General features: G+C 39.4%; 1 protein-coding gene across 1 annotated transcript in view; it reads right to left on the bottom strand.

Moving 5' to 3' along the window:
- Positions 1-439: 439 nt before the first annotated feature.
- LOC140728526 (CD5 antigen-like) overlaps positions 440-21,285 on the bottom strand; it is a 59,875-nt gene continuing 39,029 nt past the window's right edge. Inside the window, exons 3-6 of the mRNA XM_073047415.1 lie at positions 19,692-20,003; positions 8,358-8,465; positions 801-908; positions 440-546 (exon numbers count right to left, since the gene is read on the bottom strand). Of these exons, the coding sequence (XP_072903516.1) occupies positions 440-546; positions 801-908; positions 8,358-8,465; positions 19,692-20,003 (635 nt within the window). The remainder of the gene's footprint in view (positions 547-800; positions 909-8,357; positions 8,466-19,691; positions 20,004-21,285) is intronic.

The following is a 21,285-nucleotide window of genomic DNA, read 5'->3' as shown; positions in this document are numbered from 1 at the left end:
TATTGCATTTTCGCTTTTCTTCTTTACAAAACTGTTCAGGATGCCTGATTGTATGGAGACCGTGACTGAATAGCCCTTTTCAGGTCAGGTTGAAAAATTATCAATTGGATTGAGCTTTGCACTTTAGCTTGGCCACTGCACGACATCAACTTTGTTGTTTTTAAACCTTTCCTGTGTAGCTTTGGCTTTCTGCTTAGGGTCATTATCTTGCTATCTCCGGAGTAAGGCCTCACTTACTCCACGGAGGCGAGGACAGGATACCGAAGGGACAAACCCACACAGAGGCAAGGACATGATACGGACGAGGCGAATCCCACAGAGACAAGGACAAGATACTGACAAGACGAACCAGCCTCGAACGCAGACTTCACTGACCGGACCATGACAGTTTTGGTTACTACGGATATGAGGAAGACTGAGTTTACCTTAATTTTCATGGTCATCTTTGAGGAACTGTGAGCATCAGCTGATTGTCGGTACCGCCGGTCATGCAGTCCAGAGCATCAGGAGAATCAATGTTTCTACTTTCAGCGCCGGGAACCAGTTCTAGAAGGCAGAATAAATGTAAATGAGCAAAACGCAAGAAACAATGAAATAACATTTCGTTCAGTTACACAGCTGGCTACAGAAGAGGGTCTTTTTTTGTCACACACATCAATTAACGCAAATCTCTCACAAAAGTGCCAGATCTCAGATCAATTAAATTTTTGTATGCCAATAAACTTCCTTGGTAAGCTTATATTCGCGAACAGCAAGAGGTAGAGGCAGAAAAGAAAAACAGAAACAAAACACGTGCCAACCAGGAACACAGGGGTTTCGTTCATTATATTCCAGTCCATGAACGGTGCCGTTAAACTGGTCGCTGGCGTAATCGTCGATTTGATTGGGGGAATCAATTGAACCAGAGCCTGGAATTCGATGAAAAGGATAGCTGATGGAAATATTTATCCTACGTTTGGAACAGAATTCATAAACTGTTCCTCATCTCAGTGACCGTGCCATAGATTATGGTGGACGTTTAAAAGCAGATGCGGGCACTTCTTCAGTTCTTCAGCATCAGTTTTCTGTCCATCACTCATTTCTTTGTCCGGATCATACCCGCAATATAGCAACAGAATTGTCTGCAAGATGATGAAATTGAATCTACATTTTGCATGTCAGCATATACCACACCCTGAACAAATTCTAAGTGAAAAAAATTATCTTCGTGTACTCCTTAAAATTTGACCTTTAACTCTTAACATGTTAATTAACTTCTTGTCTCAACAAGCCTCAATGGAAACAGCCTGATTGCATTTACCTTACACACTGGTCTTAATTTAGTACCGTCATCCTCCTCATCATCAGTATCGTCATTTTCTACTGTGTCAAATGACGTGGGGGATCATGGTCTTATTCATTACCACGATTTTTCTTGGCAATTTCTCTTCTTCTGATGTATTTTGCCTTTGTCTTTTTCTGCACCGTGTCTTTATAAGAATGTTCACCATAGCCATTATCAATACTCTTCAGTGATTTTCTGCCTGGCATCACTGGCAGAATATGACCAGGGCTTGTGATGTGATGCTGCTGTTTATACGACCATCCGTCAACTGTTCCCAAGGGTTTTCATTACTGCGATCGGGGTGTGGCGGGGCGGGGGAGGGGGCGTTGGACTCCACTAGGCAGATGTTACACTTTGCCCAAACGGGACTTGCAAGTTAGCGGAGGGACGGAATGCCTTTCACCTTCTTTGCTAGCGACGTATCTCCATCCTTCCATATCTCTGTCAATTCTCCCTCATTCTTAGAAATTCCAGGAAATGAAGAGCTATTTTGTTTAACCTTTTCCTCCACCTCAAATTCGACAATATTTTTGTATTTTGTTTCTGCAGTCTTTCAATCTCTTTGACATCTTTCGTGAAGGTTGGTGAAGAAACGGGCACATAATACCCCAAATTAGGCCTCAATAAGTGCTTACGCAAATTCAACACATCATCCCATCTCCTGTACTTCGCACTTTGATTTATGAAGTCCAGTGTTCCACGGGATTTCTTTTCTACCTAATCGGCCTGTGACGCCTCTTTCAAAGAATAATGCATCTATTTTCTCGGATCCCTCTGCCCTACTGCACTGCTCGATGATATACAACTTACAGTGTAATTCCTACCAAACTGTAACACCTTACATTTGCCTGCATTAAAGGACATATAAAATTTACAGCCTCTTTTTCAATCAGGTCCAGGAATATCTACATGCTGTGTTGCCCTTAAGTCATTCGTTTAGTTTATTATATTTTCGCTTTAGTAATTCGTTTGTAATCGATTTCTAGTTAAAGTTAAGGTTGTTGAAAGTAAATTCGTTGTCTGTGATATATCGCTGCATGCGATGACGTCACACCCGGTTTCACTGCGTTTTGTGGGAAAATACCGGTTTGGAGAAACGGGAAGAAGGGGGCATGTGTGTGCAGGATCAGCGCGAGAAAAGTTTTCTTTCTATGCACTAGAAACTTCATAGAAGCAACGCGGTAAGTTCATAAGATAATCGATATGTTGAAGTAAAAATGTTAATGCTGATTCTGTTAAATGTAATGACGTTTGATAAAGTTTATGTTCTTTGTTATTTAAAGAGTTGCGGATAGATTGTGTTGAAGTATTTAAAGCAGTTGATGGCATAGGTAGATTCTGACTGTATGTTGTCCTTTAATGTAATATATTTAGTTGTAGTTTTTCATTTTTGCAAGTATTTATGATGTAAATGTGATGCCAAGGAGGAAACAAATACTGTATATATTTTGTATTGTTTTATCAACAGTTTTCACCATACGTTAATGTGAAAGAGTGAACAGTAAACGCTTAATCTTACTGGGACCGCGCCTTATTGACTTCGGTTTATACTTGTTGTTTAGTTCAGAGTTTTTACACCTGTGCGAGAACACTACACATGTTTTGAAAGTGTCCCTCGCTGTTCACTACACCCCAATCTTGATGAAATCCAAAGATTGGCTAATCCATTTGACCAAACCATCATCGAGATCGTCAGTATCGATGACAAACAGCAACACACTCAGTAAAGACCGATGTAGCACAGCACTGGACAGAGAAGTAATCATTTATGACCAGTTCATGGCTGTTCCCGTGAAGTCAATGGTTACTCAAATTTACCACCATATTTTGAATGCCAAGTTGTCTCAAGGGTATACTTGTCAGGGCTTCGGAATTTATTGACACTAAGTTGACTCAAGGCATCAAACGCGTGCTGCTATATAATATAAGAACTCAAGTCGACTTAGCTTAACATCTACAAAATCCTTCTATGTCGGTAGTAAATACTGATACAAAACAAAATTATTTAATATTTCCACCATCTCTCTCAGCTCCATGTGAACACTCTGATCTTTCAGATGATAGTTTTTTTTTCCTTACTATACATTTGCTCTTAGCATACATGTAAAAGTCTTTGGATTCGCTTTCAACTTTTCGACCTTAGCAACCTCGTGCCTTCTTTTAGCCCTCCCGTTTTCCTTCTTGTGTGCTCTCTCCGATTTCTCATTCATCTCGCGTAACTCATTGCTCCATCCTGATTATTCCTGTTGTGCATCTCTTTCTTCTTAAGCAGGGTCTCAATTCCTCTCGGAAACAAAGCTTCCTAAACTTGTGATTCCTGCCTTTTATTCTGACAGCAATATACAAACGCTATACTCGTCAGCATTTCATTTTTGAAGGCTTTCCACTTAACAAATGCACCTTTGCAGGGACACAGCTTGTCCCAGTCCACAACTGCCCGATCCTTTCTGATACCATCATTTTTTTTTACTCCAGTTTAGAATCTTAACTGGAGGACCGGATAGATCCTTCTCAACAATTACAAACGTTTGTATCTTAAAATTAGTGGCATAATGAGAACTAGGTGCAAAATTCCAAGGTTTTCCCAAGCACACACTTCTGTCACTTGCCCTGTCTCATTCTTTAACAGGAGACTAGTATCATAGTCTTTCTAATTGGGACTTCAATGTACTTATTTCCGAACCTCTCATGAACACATTTGATAACTTCTGTCCAGTCCAGTCCTCTGCTTTATGGGAAATATCAATCACCTGTCATCACATCTTATGTTTCATGTAACAGCCTGTGATTTCTTCAGAAATGTGCCCCACTCAATCGTCCAGTTGGGTAGTCTATAAAATTGTCCTTCAAATCGTCTTTCCTTTCTTATTCCACAGTTCTACCCATAACACGTCAAATGACGTCCTCTGCAGACTGAATGTTGTCCCTGAGAGATATCGCTCACGCTTAATTACGTTCAAGACAACGCAACCCTAGAACTTCAGCTGCCAGTCCTGTCCCCATTTTTTTTTTCTTAGAATAGTGGCAAATTGTAGATCGGAATCGTTAGAAGACAGAATTCACTCAAGTTGGTCTCAGGCATCGGCTCGCGCAATTTAATGTGTCGAAAAGCGGTCGGGATTGATCGGCAGACCTAATTAAAATGAGGCAGATGCGGTTAAGCCTTCCACAATGCCAGGAAACAAAACGCTGGGCGTAGTGTGATTATTGCTCTGAATTGCATATATTTCAATGCAAGTAGTAATCGTAGGAGAGGCAGAATAGCTTATTGGCATATGGTATTATGATATTGTAGCCATTCGTAAGACTTATTTGAAGTGGGCAAGGCTGATTCTATAGCGTCGAATGGATCACAGCAGGAGCGATTAGAAGAGGAGCGCTGGCTTTACCAGTCTGAGAAAATGTCATGGTAGTGCTGTCATAACAGATTGGAGAACTAGTCTTGTGAAGCGTTATTGATGGCACTGAGAAGTAGAAAGTGTATGACCACGTTAATAGGACTATGTTATAGACTACGCGACTGGACTGAGAGGAACACAATTGTACTGACAGTTCAAAATGCCGGCAGAAACATCAGGTGGTTGGAGTAGGTGATTTTAACTGTCCACAGATTGACGAGGATTCCCATACTTTAAAAGGCTTAGAAGAGATACAGATTGTCAATTGTGTTCAAATGAGTTTCGTTCATCAGTGTATAGTCCCAGTGATAGGGTGGGCGATATGTGATCGTTGATTAGAAAAAGAAGCAGGGTAGCCGATGAAAGTTTGTGTATCAGAAAGAACCTCTGTTTTCTGGCAAAGATGAACTTGGTCACTAGAAGGACTTTAAAAGTGAAATGTTCAGAATGCAAAGTTTGTCTGTGCAAGACAGAATAAAAGAAGAAAGGAACCTAATATTACAAAGGATATTTAGGCCATTTTAAGGGATATTAAGAAAAAAAAGGTATTTCGTAGGCAAAGGGTGATAAGAACAAATTAAGTACTTATGTTGTGTACGAAATGCCATAGAACACTGAATAATGAAAAAAAAAGTTACGAATTGAAGGCATGAATTTGCCGCAGCAGACAAGTTGAAAGATCATCCTAAGGGGTTTAATGGATATATTAAGAAAAAAAAAGAAAAGATTGCAAAGGACAAAATTGTCCCTCTGTAAGATAAGATTGGTAATCCAACAATATCAGCAAAAGAGATCGTGGAGATGTAAATTGAGTTTCATCATCCATGTCTACAAAGGAGGCGAACGCAGAGTTTCTAGAAGTCAGGAACGGCAGCATTGATTTCGTGGAATATATACAGATTACAAAAGAGGGGCCATTTGCTATCTTAAGGCAGATTAGCGTGGATTCACCTTAGAGCCTGAAAGAGTGTTCCCTCAGACCCTATGGGAGACAAGTTTAGAAATTGCAGGAGCCCTAGCAGAGATATTTAAATAGGTGAGGTACCGGCTTGGAAGATAGCTACAGTCGATCCGCTGCTAATAAATGTTCTGGAGATAAACCACAAAATTATAGGCCAGTGAGCATCACATCAATAGCGAGAAAGTTATTGGTAGGTATTCTAAGGGACTGTATATATGAGCATAGGCATGGGCAGATTAAGGATACTCTTCATGGATTTGCGCGTGATAAGACGTCTAAACTCCCTTAAAGAGATTTTCGAAGGAGTTACCCGGAAATTCAAAGACGGCAAGGCAGTGAATGAATTAGAAAAGCATTTTTGCAAGGTCCCTCATGGAGTTTGATCAAGGTAGTTCAGTTGGACGGCATTCAAGAGAAGGTGGTAAACTAGTTTTAACATTGACATTGTGGGAGAAGCTAGAGAGCCAAGGATTTTTGGCTGTCTGACTAGAGGTCTGTTATGAGTAGAATCCCTCAGGGATCAGTGCTGTACCTGTTCCTATTTGTCGCCTCTATCAATGATCTGGATGAAAAAGTGTTTATCTGCGTCAGCAAATTTGTGGATGCCAACAAGTTTGGAGTGCAGCAGCAGCAGCGAGGAAGGCTGTCAGAAATTGCAGAGGGATCTCGTCCAGCCAGTAAAAAATAGAATGCAAAATGTCAGATTGAATGCAGACGTGCGAGGTGTTGAACTTCGGTAGGAACAACCAAGCCATATCATACAAAGTGAACGGTAGAGCATAAAGTAGTGCTGTAGAAGAAAGGCAGCTGGGAATACAGGTACAAAGTTCTTTGACAGTGGCGTCACAGGTTGATACGGTCGGAAAGATATGTTTTGCAACATTGGTCGTAATAAATCAATCTATTGTGTACAGTACATGGGGAGACATGTAGAATGTGTACAAGACTTTGATGAGACCGGAACTGCAGTATTGTGTGCAGTTGTGCACACATACCTACGGAAATTTTTAAAATAAAATTGAAAGGGTATAGAGAATATTTACAAGGATATTAGCGGGGTCGGAGACCCTGCGTTTAAGAAAAAAATGGATAAGTTAGGACGTTATTCCTTTGAATTTAGAATATTGAGTGGAATTTTAATAGACTTGTACAGTATTATGAGGGTTTAGAGAGGGTAAATGTAAGCAAGCCTTTCCGCATAGTTTGGGAATTCGACTAGAGGGCATGGGTTAAGTGTGAAAGATAAAATATCTAAGGGGAATATGAAGGGAAGCATCTTCACTCAGATGATCCTGAATGCCTGATGTGATCTGTCAGGGTAAGTGATGAACACGTGCTCGATTTCAGCGTTTAAGATAAGATTGGATATGTAGGTTTATAGAGGGTTATGGTTCAGTACACACTGATAGGAAAATAAAGTTTAAACAGTGCGGCACGAACCAGATGAGCTGATCGTCAGATTCTCTGCTGTACATTTCTATGACTATGACTGCTACAAACACGTCTCACTGAAGATTACAAAGTCTCCATCCCACATGATCACCATTGGTCAAAGCTCTTACGACTTTCCTGAAACGATTCTTGCATTCAAGTATATGCAACTGAGAATATTCGTCGCACCACGCTCAAACTTTAGATTTTCGGACTTTGCATGTTGGCTTCACAACTTCTACCTGCAACCACATCATGACCTACACATGTGCCCTTGTTCCCATTCCTCTGAAACTATGGTTTAAATCATAGAGACAAGATCCTTCAACCTCGCATGCAACTCCCTGTACCGACTTTGTTGGAGCACATTGCCCTTTCTACCAATATCTTTGGTGCTGACATGTAAAATGATGTCTGGCTGTTCACCTTCCCCCTTAAGAGTGCTTTGGACATGACCCCTGATGTCCTTGACCGTGGCACCTCTGACGCACATACCTTCCCGTAATTTCATTCTCGTAAACACACCTTCCTTTCTGTTCACCTAACCAATGAGTCGCCTATCGCTACAGCTCGTCTCTTCTCTTCCTTTCCATTCTGAGTGACAGGCCGGACTCAGTGAAACAGCCCTAACCATGATGGCTTTCTTCTGCAAGGACATCCCCCAACATACCAGAAGCGGTACACCTTTTGTTCATGGGGACAGCAAAAGGGGTGCTCTGCACTGCTCTACCTCCGAGGCCTCTTGATTGTATCCTGCACCTTGTGTGTAATTAACTCATTGATAGTCCTATCGATCAACCCCTGACCCTTCTGAATAATCATCTGATTCGAGGTCTAATTCCTTAACACGGTCTGAAGTAAATTGTACCTCTTACAAGTAAAGTCATCAGAGACAATGAATATCCCTCTACCTTCCCCCATACAGTAACAGGAGACTTACACTATCCTGCCTAGCCTAATCACTGCTCTAACTGTGCAATAAAATGACAGAATGTTAATAAAAAATCTATGTACACCCTCCACATCTCTTCGCCAATAACTCTAGGAGAAAAAGCTGAACTCCTCACTCTAGTCCCACTTAAATATGTTATCATGGGGCAATCTATAACTCGCTGTACTGAATTTTAATTTCAACCTGTAGGTATGTTTTGTTATCTATTCGTGGCATTTGTTGATCGCTAATAACTTGTGGATGGAAGAAGTCTCTATCGCTTGAGAAGTCAATGAAAATTTTTAAACTCACCTGAATCGCCTGTGTTATCCAACTTTTTGATGTGAGGAATAATCTCAATCTCGTCATAAATGGCTTGTTGGAAGATATCAGGCGAGTCTCCGCCTTTTAACACTGCACCTGTTGAAATACAAACTCGGAATATGAAGTTCATTTATACGTATCTAATTGAAGAATAACCCCCTTGCCATTTAAATTAAAAATGGGTGTTACGTACCCGTGACACGTGACAGTGGTGTACTTGTCACGTGACAGGTGTTGACGCTATACTGGACTTGAGGTAATGGTCTGTGAGGAGGGGCAGTTCCTGGCTTGATTTGCCATGTTGACTTCATGCCACTGCGTGATTGTGTCATGACGCAGTTTAGTTGAAAAATTGAGTTTTATTTAATGCCTAAAGTTTAAATGGTCATTGCCAGCAGTTTCTTTATAATACTGCTGGTTGGGAATCAGTGGAGAGTGAAGATCGGAGTTCGGGAGTTAAAAGATCGAGGAAAGTCGATTTCGACGGTGAAACAAGTTCGACCTTAAAATGACATTTTAAAATTTAGGCATTAAAAAAAAACTTCATCTTTCAACTAAATTGCGTCATAACATTAAATCACGCAGTGGCATGAAGTCAGCCTGACAAATCAAGCCACGAACTGCCCCTCCTCGCAGGGATGGGTCCTCCTTTTGTACACTGTAAAAAAAAACTGTTACATGACCTCTACTGGCGGGAAAATGACATCACTCCACCATCACAAGACCATTACCTCAAGTCCAGTATAGCTTCAACCCATGTCACGTGACAAGGGTACCACTGTCACGTGTCACGGGTACGTAACATAATCCATAACAATACATTTCCTCAGGGCAGAATTTTTAAGAGGAAAAATAACACGGAGACTCAAGGTAAATCAGAAGTTAATGAGAAAGGTAAGGAGTAAGGAAAACCTGTGAAGCAAAGACAGTTTGGTCCTATTTGTAACTATTGTAAGAAACCTGGCCATGTAATAGCTAACTGTTTCAGATTGAAAAAGAAAGAGAAGGAAGCAATTCCAGATGCTTGTGTGCAACATACTGAAGCACCTGTAAGATTACAGGATTCGATAAACACAAATGAGGTTTTGTTAGAGTCTGACCAAGTTAAAAAAGGATATGATCATTTTATAATTGAAGGGTTTGTATCCTTGAAAGAAAGATCTACTCTGGTGCCAATAAAAATCCTTAGGGATACTGGAGCTTCTCAATCACTGATGTTAGACAGTGTATTGAAATTTAATGAAGAGTCTGATACTGTTGAGGTAAATTATATAGGAGGTGTTGGGAGTGATTTTATGCCTGCACATTTGCATAAAGTAAATTTAAAGTCAGGGTTAGTTACAGGATTTGTTAAAGTAGGATTACAGCCTAGCTTACCTGTGAAGGATATTTCTTTATTGTTAGGTAATGACTTGGCAGGTGGACAAGTTTTTCCTGAAGTGAATTTGACAATGGAGTCAGTGGAACCTGAGATGAATTCTAACACAGATTCTTCCTGTGTTGTGACTAGAGTTATGGCTAAAAAGATTGATGCGCAGAATGAGGTTGTTACTCATGACTGTTCAACTCAGGATTCGAGTTTTGAAGATGTGTCAGAGACTTCCTTATCTTCATTGTTTGAACAAGATTCTTGGAGTAAGTTTAACTATGAATATTTATCTCTGTCTCGGAAGGAGATGATAGCAGAGCAGAATAAAGACCCTGAAATTACAAAATTAAGAGAACAAGCTCTACTAGATAGTGAAATTGAGAAGGTGCCAGTAGGATATTACTTGGAAAAATGAGTGTTGAGGAAGTGGAGATCGCCTACAGTTCCTGCAAGTGAGAAATGGAATATTGTTTAACAGGTTGTTGTCCCTAAAGTTTATCGAAGTGAGATTTTGCTTTAGCTCATAGTGTGTCTTTATGTGGACATCGAGGGGTAAGGAAAACATTCGACAAGGTTTTAAAACATTTTTACTGGCCTGGTCTAAGAAAGGATGTGGCGATGTTTTGTAAAATGTGCCATACTTGTCAAATTGTGGGTAAACCAAATCAAGTTACACCAGTGGCTCCATTACAACCTATTCCAACATTTGTTGAACCATTTTCTAAAGTTATTGTAGATTGTGTTGGTCCATTACCAAAGAAAAAAACTGGTTATCAGTATTTGTTGACTATCATGTGTACTTCGTCTAGGCTTCCAGAGGCAGTACCACTTAGGAATATAACAGCTAAAACTATTACAAAGGTTTTTATAAAATTCTTTACTTATTTTGGATTACCTAAGGAAATACAAACTGATCAAGGCAGTAATTTTATGTCTGGATTGTTTGAACAGATAGTTTATAAATTGGGAGCTAAGCAAATCACTTCGTCTGCATACCATCCAGAATCGCAAGGTGCCTTGGAGAGGTTTCATTCTACCCTCAAGAATATGATTAGGACATATTGTGTGGAAAATGAAAGTGATTGGGATGAGGGTATAAATTTACTTTTATTTGTATTAAGGGGATCAATACATTATTCTTTAGGTTTTAGTCCATTTGAACTTGTATTTGGGCATAGAGTTAGAGGACCTTTAGCTTTATTAAAAGAACAGTAGATTAGTAAGGAAATACACACTAATTTTTTGGACTATGTTTTGAAATTTAAGGACAGGTTATATAAAGCTTGTAGCTTAGCCAAGGAAAATTTAAAATTGGCTCAGGAGAAAATGAAAACTTGGTATGTTAAAGAAACTAAGATGAGGATGTTTAAGCCTGGAGATAAGGTGTTGGTTCTTCTCCCAGTGCAAACAAATTCTTTACAAGCCAGATTTCATGGTCCTTATGAAATTGTGTCTAAAATCAATGATGTGGATTTACGTGATAAAAACTCCAGATCGTAGAAGGTCAACACATCTTTGCCATATAAATATGATAAAACCATATTTTGAGAAACAATCTGATACTGTGACTGTTGTGGTTAATGAGAATGAGTTTGATTTAATTAGGGACATGATAGATGATTCATCTGAATTTCATTCTAAATCCAAAATTGTTTCCGTTAGGTTACCTAATTCAACCATTCTGGAAAATATTGATGGGAAATTAGCACATTTACAGCTAGAGCAGGAACAACAGGTGAGGAAATTAATTTTTAAATATATGGATTTGGTTCCAGTTGTTCCGTGAAGGACTACTATAGCTTTACATGATGATGATGTTGGAGATGCCAAACCTATTAAACAACACCCATATAGGATGAACATAGAAAAATATGAACTTGCTGAGAAAGAAATTGAATATATCTTAGAGAATAATATTATTAAACCTTCTAATTCGAATTGGAGTTCACCCTGTATTATGGTGCCAAAACCAGATGGTGGTATTATGTTTTGTACGGCCTATAGGAAGGTGTATGCTGTAACGAAAACAGATGCATATCCAATTCTTAGAGTAGATGATTGTGTAGATAAAGTTGGAAAAGCAAAGTTCCTTACAAAGATTGATTTATTGAAAGGGTATTGGTGTGTTCCATTAACGGACAGAGGTAGATAGATTTCTGCATTTGTAACTCCATCTGGGCTCTATGAATATAATGTTCTTCCATTTGGGATGAAGAATGCCCCAGGTATTTTCCAGAGGATGATTAACTCTGTGATTCAGAGATTGAAAGATACTGATGCTTATATTGATGATTTAGTGACAGGAAATTATACTTGGGAAGCACACATAATTGCGGTGGAGAAATTGTTTGAAAGGCTTGCAAAAGCTAACTTAACTATTAATTTAGCTAAGAGTGAATTTGGACATGCTACTGTGACTTGCCTTGGCAATGTTGTGGGTTAAGGTAAGGTAGCTCCTGTTCAGGCAAAAGTTCGGGCAATTTTAGAGATTCCCACTCCGGCGGGGAAAAAAAAAAACTCTCAGAATTTTCTTGGGAATGGTAAGATATTATCGAAAATTTTGTAAGAATTTTGCTAATGTTGCCCTTCCATTAACTAACCTTTTGCAGAAGAATGTGAAGTTTGTATGGACAGTGCCTTGTAAAGAAGCATTTGAAAAATTGAAAACATTGATATGTCAACAACCTGTGCTCAAGGCAACTGATTTTGAGAAACCTTTTTCATTAACTGTAGATGCTAGTGATGAGGCTGCAGGAGCAGTATTAATGCAATGGAATGAGGGTGATGAGCTTACTTTTTTAAGAAAATTAATGAGCATCAAAGAAATTATTCGACAATAGAGAAGGAATTGCTATCTCTTATTTTAGCTTTAGAATATTTTGAGGTATATATTGGTACAACTCAAAAAACAGTTATTGTTTACACTGATCATAATCCGTTCGTTTTTCTGAGTAAGATGAAAAACAAAAACAGAAGTTTATTAAATTGGAGTTTGATGTTACAAGAGTACAATATTGTTATAACTCATATTAAAGGTAAAGATAATGTGGTTGCTGATTGTCTATCTCGATGTTGAATGTATAATGTATTTTTTTATGGAGTGTTTTTTTTTCAATTCTAACTCTCCTACTGTATTGTGAGTTGTAAGATGTTATATGATGATACTATGTATATTGTGTATGTTATAAAATTTATACATTTGTTTTTCTTGTAAATAATTGTTAAAATTTTTGTTCTAGACAGACACATTTTTTGGAGGGAGGTGTTACGCAGCCGTGACACGTGTCAGTCGTGTACTTTTCACTGGACAGGTGTTGAAGCTATACTAGAGTTGAGGTAATAGTCTTGTGATGGTAGAGTGACGTTATATTTCCGCCAGTAGAGGTCATGTGACAGGTTTCTTTTACAGGGTATACAAGGAGAGCCTCTCCCTGTGAGGAGGGGCAGTTCGTGGCTGGATTTGCCATGTTCACTTCATGCCACTGCGTGATTTAATGTTATGACCCAGTTTAGTTGAAAGATGAAGTTTTATTAAATGCCTAAAGTTTAAAAGGTCATTGCCAGCAGTTTCTTTATAATACTGCTGGATGAGAATCAGTGGAGAGTGACGACCGGAGTTCGGGAGTTGAAAAATCGAGGAAAGTCGATTTCGACGGTGAAACAGGTTCGACCTTGTTTGATCCTCATTCGGAAGGAATTTGTTGACTGTGCTCGTGTTAATCCCTGCGAAAAGCAGAAAGGATTGAGTACAGTTTTGTAAAGGAAAGGTCAGTGCCTTTAAGCCGTTACATTTCATCTTCGTAAATTCTTCGTGGGAAATTTAGTTCGACTGGGAACTGAAACAACACGACGTGAAAGAGAATTTAAATCGTCTTAAAAAGTCTCTCCCTTAAATGGACTGTAAGCATTTTGAACTTTTGCAATACTACGTTGAAGCACTGTTTTTGCGACTTCGCTTTAAGAACTGTTTAAGCTTCATTGCTTTAAGAACTGATTAAGCTGCCGCACAGCAGCTGATTTCCGGCCACGTGAGTGGTTTGTTTTTCAGTGTTTAATAAACGTCTTATTTGTTATAAAAACCCCTGCCTCACTCATATATTTATTGTTCCTGAATCCGTAACATGGGAAATGTATTAAATGCTACTGTTAGTGAATGAGAGCTTAGACGATCCCCTCGACATTGTTGTCGTCTGCAAACGTGGGCGGATTACAGTAATATCAGAAAGACTGAATACAAGGTATACCTGCATATATAGAAATAAAAGCTGATTGTCGTTCCGCTGTAGTTATACATTACATTGGAACCGATGAGAGGTTTATTATGATTGGATAATCCGTATGGTAACCGATAATAACGAAGACTTGGGGAAAAAGAGCAGTCAATGCTGTTACCAAGATAGGAAATAATATTCTGAAAAATATTAAAGCACACGGATTGATTCTCACCTCTTCTTGCTGACTGTATCTTTATTATCAGCTTCAGGGCAAACAACTCAGCCACGAGGATGATCCCAAGGGTAATGCAGACAGCAAGGAACACTTAAATGCAAATTTAGTAGATAAATTTAAAACTGAACCTACATCGCTTTTTTTTAGATCCTGACATTTACAAAGTGTAATATTTAAATTTAAGCTCTGAGATAATTCTGCATAATGCCAAATTACCCGTACAATGTGAATTGCAAACAGTTGGCAAATGTTTCGTGGAAAGCACCAAAGGTGAATAATTTGGGTTGTTATGATATTAGGGAAGACACTAGTCGCTGCATGTCCGTGTAATCTGGTGCGGATATGGCGCAAGTACGCAGAGAAAGATAGTGAAGCAGGTCGATAGTTCACAGACTTTTATTCGAACAATGTTTGAAGGGAAAAGAAAACGATAAATGCTAAGCCAAACAGGGCCATTAACTAAATACTTAAGTGGAAAATGAAGCCAACACTGCGGCTGAAAAGAAAAACTAAGAAAAAAATGAATACCGCCAGTATTCAGAGTCAGTTGACTGGACAGTGCGATTTCACAGACTATGGAGAAAATAGATCATGAATCGTAGCTCTGTTCTAGATTCCGGTCTTGACAAAAACTACGACGGACGATGGAGTTAAATACTACAGCAATGGAATATTTAACAGGCACATGCATATTCACAAGCGCAATTGCCGAATCTGCTGCGCTGCCAAATCCGTGGTTGCGACATTCCCATTGCAATAAGAAACAAACGCCGAAGGATATTTTGAGAGAAAAAATACGTTATTTTTGTAAAAGGGGAATTTATCCTCGAAAGAATGTGCACCAATCCATGTTTTCCCATGGCTTTCTATTTTTCATAACTATCCCAATTCCCTCCACCCACAACAACCACCCTTTGTTGCAACTGGACATGCACTAGAAGTATAGACAGCAACATAATGGAGTTGTAAAAGTAAGCTTCAACGCAAAACAGAACAGATGGGCCAAAATACTTTCCACTTTGTCCTTATCTGATCGACTGTCGGCTGCCCTTACTGCAAGTTATGGAATGGTTGGTATGCTATTTCCAAGCATGTGGTTATTGCAACTTGTGCTTCCAAACTATGTTGAAAGCTTGTCTAAGCCATTTCAGCTATCCCTACTTGCATTATCAGGCCCCAACTTATTTGCCTCCTAATTATCTTAAGCAGCAAAAAGATGTCGACCAATTTCAGAATTAGCTCCTAAAGCCATGTGCATTCTCTCCTGGCAAAATTTAATCACAGCCCATCAGGATAAACATGCTTGAGGCAAACTGAAGGATTATTCCATGATGCATTGCAGTGCAATCCTGGATTTCAACTCTTCGAAATATCACAAATTTTGCAAAAAGAATCGATGACTTCAAGGATCAACACCAATCCTCTTGTCAATGCGCCACTGTGTCTGAAGTACACATACGTGTAAGGTCACAAGTTATTCGGGGCCGGGGGAAGGTGAGAACATACAAATGACATATTGTTCGGGATAGTATTCATACTTAAGTTCTGTTGCTGCGTTTTCTACAATGGGATAAGGGAGGGGTTTATCTAGTGTAGAATATAGACCACAGTCTATCTGATGGAATGGTTTAATAATAGTGGAAGATTTTGCAAGAGATTTTTCACGGTACTTAACAAGGTATATTCCAGTTAAAGGCAAGGAGAGTAAAGGTAGGGAGAGTTTGCCTTGGATAACGAAAAAAAGGCATCAAATTGAAAGTTTGTACATATAAAGTAGCAACAGTAGTGGGAAAGTGGAAAAACGGGAAAGCTTTAAAAAGCAACAAAGAACCACTGATCGAATAATAAATAAAGGGAAGCTAGATTATGAGAACAAACGACCACAAAATATAAAACGTATAGTAAAAAAATAAGAATTATAAAAAGCGGGGGAAAAACGTGGCTAAACTGAACATAGATTATTTCAAAGGCGAGAAGGGGATGGTGATATTGTGTTACAAGGAAGTCGCCGAGGCTTTGAAAGACTAATTTGTGTCGGTCTTCACGATGGAGGACATACAATAGATATCACTAAAGTAGTAACGCTGAAAATAAAACTTCTGGTCCGGAAGATAGATAAGACCCCTTGTCCTGATGGAATGCATACTGGAGTACCAAAATAAATGGCAGAAGTTACAGTTGAAGCTTCGGTGATAAATTACCAAAAATGTCTGGACTTTCGGCAGCTCCCGGCGGTTTGGAAGATGGGAAATGTAACGTCACTGTTCAATAAAGGTTGTAGGAAACAGGCAGATAATTATAGGCTAGTTAGTCGAACATCTGTAGTTTGTAAAATGCTGAAACAATCATTGAAGGAGAAATAACAATGTATCTGGAAAGAAATGGATCCATCAGGCAGACACAAAATGGATTAATCAAAGGCAGGTAGGGCTGCAGCGGATAAAGGGGAACAGATGGACGTTATTTAGTTGGATTTACAGAATGTGCTCGATAAGGTACCTAGAGTTGGGGGTGATGATTTTGCATGGTTAGAGTGTTAGTTAACCAACAGAATGCAGAGAGTTAGGATACATGGGTGTTACTCTGAATAGCAAACACTAATGAGCGACGTGTTGCAGGGGTCGGTGATGGGCCTGCAAATGCTCACGATATGCATTAACGACTGGAAGAGAGGACTGAGTATAGTGTATCAATATTTGCTGTTGATATTAAATTGAGTGAAAAATCAAATTGTCCAGAAGACACAGAGAATCTGCAGAGAGATATAGATAGGTTAAGCGAGTGGACAAGATTTTGGCCATTGGAATACAATGTTTGGAGCTGCAAGGCTATCCACGTTGGAAGAAAAACGAATGAGCAGCTTATTATTTAAATGAAAAAAAATCAGCATGCTGCTGTGCAAAGTGACTTGGGAGTGCTTGTACCTGAATCACAAAAAGTTTGTTTGCAGGTGTCGCAGACTATCAAGAAGGCAAATGGAATGTGAGCCTTTCTGGCAGAGGGAATAAATTTAAGAATAGAGACGTCATGCTGCAACCAGAGAGCGGTGAAATTGTGGAATTATCAGCCGAATGAAGCAGTGGAGGCTACCACAGTAAATATATTTTAATAAAGCTTTCATGGCATTTTGCATTGTAGGGAAATAAAGGGTTATGAGGAGAATACGGGTAGGTGGAAGTGAGTCCATGGCCAAGTCAGCAATTATCTTTTTAAACGGTGGAGCAGGCTCCATGGACCAGATGACCTACTCCTGCTACTATTTCTAATGTTCTTATGTCCTCAGGTTCTCTATTGCCCCATAAGTACTGCATTGCAGGTTTTGTGATTAAAGGTACATCGTGTAAACAATGACAATCTTCCTCGTGTTGTATGGAATGGAGTGAAAGCAGAAGATACCTGTAAGTTCTGGATTCATCACCAATGTGAACCGACAAAAAGCAGCATAAAACAGCACTTTGGGTAATATGCTTGCAACACAGTCATATCACATACTGTATTTCCCATGACAATTAAATCAGAGTAACTACTAGGAGATGGAAAGACATACAACAAATATTCAATTCTTCCTGCACGGGGCACGATGACGAAAAAGTGAACATTATGGAACTTGAATTGGAATTGTTTTATTGTTGTCTCATGTACTGACCTACAGTACATTGAAATTTGTGTTTTGCAAATTGCACATAAAACTCACGTCATTAGATGGAGACGGAGAACAAACTAACACAATAATAGAATGCACAATAAACTGCAGTAGATACAGAGAAAATGCGAGTAATAAACAATAGAGTGCAAAAAAACGAATTAAAATGTAGGGTCAAGAGGACATCATGTTGTTCTGGGGATCTTTTTTAAATAGTCTTATATAAACTTCTGAGGGAATAGAGGCGTTGCTCAGCTTCCTGAGACTTGGTGTCCATATGATTGGACTAGGGTACACTGCTGGCGATGTTTGTTCCTTGGAACTGAAGCTTTCACCAGCTCATGCTCAGTAACATAGAAAATAGACAATAGACAGTAGGTGCAAGAGAAAGCCTTTCGGCCCTCCTAGCCAGCACAGCCATTCACTGTGTTCATGGCTGATCATACACAATCTGTACCCCGTTTCTGCCTTCTCCCCCTATCCCTTGACACCGCTATATATAAGAGCTCTATCTAACTCTCTCTTGAAAGTATCCAGAGACTTGGCCTCCACTGACTTCTGGGGCAGAGCATTGCACATATCCACAATACTCTGGGTGAAAAAAGTTTTTCCCGCATCTCTGTTCAAAATGGCCTACCCCTTATTCTTAAACTGTGGCCTCTAGGTTTGGACTCACCCATCAGCGGGAATATGCTTCCTGCCTCCAGCGTGTCCAATCCCTTAATATTCTTACATTTTCAATCAGAACCCCTCTCATCCTTCTAAATTCCGGTGTATACAAGCCCAGTCGCTCCAATCTTTCAACATATGACCCCCTCCATTCCGGAAATTAACCTTGTGTACCTTCGCTGCACTCCCTCAATAGCAAGAATGTCCTTCCTCAAATTGATAATGTAACCAGGAAGGTGGGCACTGGTGAAAACGTTTGTCTTTTATACACCATGCCACTTAACGTCCTTTTCTCCTTCCTGTATATTGTCTCATTGTTATTATGATTTGCCAACTAAGATGATATCATCCGCAGGTTTATCGATGGAGTGAGAGTGGAATCTGGTCACGCAGACTTGGAATGTTCAACGAACAGGATAGGGGCAGAGGACGCAATCTTGTGGAGTATCGGTGGTTAGATTGCAGTCTATTGATCGACAGGTCACGGATCTAGCCGCAGAGGGAGGCACTATTCCACAGTGTTCGGAATATGGTGATGGGTTTGCATGGAATTACAATAGTGATACACAAAATAAACTATATGTGACTCAACTATATGAGATCGATGCTAAATTCCAAAGCTGAAAATATTTCCCCATAGCAATGAACTAACAGCTTGCATTTTTCTTTAAATCAGAGATAATTTTAGTTTGCAGTGCATCATTTGAATAAATTATTACTACTCGGTCAAATATCAGCTGTCCTTCATCAAATGTTTAATGGCAATTCTTGCATGTTTCACTGTGAACACAGTTTCACAGTCCTATCTGAATGGTTACTAATGTGACTACGACCATAATTACCACATCGTTAATCTCATGAAAACATTTGGTTGGAGTTCAATATATTATTTTTAAGAATTTTGCAACATCCTCCTTAAAATACTGTACTTGATGAAACAATAAGGATTACGGCCACTCAGTGCGAACTTTGTAATTGGCAAATAGTAACAAAGGAATCTCACAGCTATCATTAAAAAAAATGAAATACCTGAATCGGTGGAATTAGCGGGACGTCTGGGCATTGCTGTCAAGACAATTATTGGACAAATTTCAGCCACTTCTTATTTTGAGTATTTCATTATTCAGTGTTTCCTAATTCCGAATTCAGCAAATGAATTGAATAGAACATAACATTTGCCAAAGATACATACCAGAACAAACAACAAAGACATCTTCCTTATGATCACAGTCATGTTGACCGAGTGGAGAGGAAGGACAACTGGACAAAATAGATTCACTCCCTTTGCATTGCACTTCATCCAGCCAGATATCACCGACGCTCTGAATAATTTCATCGGGCACTTGTGTCCAAAGGGCAGAGCTACAGCCCAAATGCCTGCAGACAACACTGGCATCGGCCAGATCCCAGGAATCATCACATACAGAGCCCCAGGTATTATTGAAGAGTATCTCCAACCTTCTTGAACAATTGGCATTGCCGCCAAAAAGACGCAACTGCAATTCTTAGTGAAATAAGGAAACAATTATAATGCATCAATCACTACTTTGAAGCCAACCTTGCACTGATATTGTAACTTGTAGCATCGAACTGCTGCTAACCTTGAGAACCAGGTACATTTCGTGAATTGTAGGCCTTTACGCTGCAACTCTCAAATATTCTGGCTTCTGATCACACGAGAGAAAATAATGCCTGTTTATTTTTATCACCTGCGTTTGAAATGCAAATCATCAGGTAATCGACTTTTTCTGTCACCTACACATACAACTCCTGCATCCTCCCTGTGGTCACAGTTGTGTTTCCCCCACGGGTCAGCACGACACTGCCAAAAGGTCGTCTCGTACGAGGAACATTTTATCTTATCCAGCCATATTGGTCCAAATCGCTTTCCATATGTATTGGAGTTATATTTAATAGATATCAGGGGTCCGCATTTCATTTGTTAACAAATCATGTTTGCAGCATTTTTATCCAGTGTCTCGGAACAAACTGTTCCCCACGTTCCATTGTACCGAACTTCCACTCTGTCAGCACATCACCGATCTCCATCCACCAGGCATATTTCTTTGTGTCCTGAGAACAAGGCGGTTAATGCAATGTGCGTCACAATTTTTACATTCAGCAACAAACTTAAACTGCTTTTGTAAAACAGAAAATTACAGTTGATATATATCAGCAATATGAAAAAATAAATCCCTCGAAACATAAGAGAGTTGAACGTATCGAAGGCAAATCAAACCAAGGAGAGGACAGAAAATTATTCTAACAAAATTGCAGAATGTGGTGAAGGGAAAGTGCTCTGCGGGTAAAATTCGGTTATGTTGTCCGGGAATTGTGACGGATCATGCCCTGAATCTGGGTATTGCTTTGCTGGAAGGTGAGAATCAAGATTTTGTTTTATTTTTTTCCGAACATGATAAGGAAAGTGAGGAGAGAGCTAGAAATGAATGGCCGGAAATAATGAAGGTCTATTGAGAAGTTTACAAATAATGATCAACAGTACAGCTTTTCATCGAATCGCCCCCTCACTTATCATCTGTCCGTTCCCCAGACGTCGTCTATTAACATACAAGTCATGAGATGTCACTATGAGATGTGACTATTATCTTCCCTCCTTCCAGGACTCAACTAGTCTTCAAATTAGAAGCAAACATTCTTCTACATCTCTTCGATTCTGTTTATCTCGCAGATACTATTATCTGTGTTCACTATTTGGTTTCTCCTTAGCAGCTTGATCGGTTTGATCAGCATCTGCTTTCAATTCGCAAAACTGTCGCTCAGGTAAG

Source organism: Hemitrygon akajei, chromosome 1 (assembly GCF_048418815.1).
Source record: "Hemitrygon akajei chromosome 1, sHemAka1.3, whole genome shotgun sequence".
NCBI lineage: Eukaryota > Metazoa > Chordata > Chondrichthyes > Myliobatiformes > Dasyatidae > Hemitrygon > Hemitrygon akajei.
This window is presented reverse-complemented; position numbering and strand designations above follow the sequence as displayed.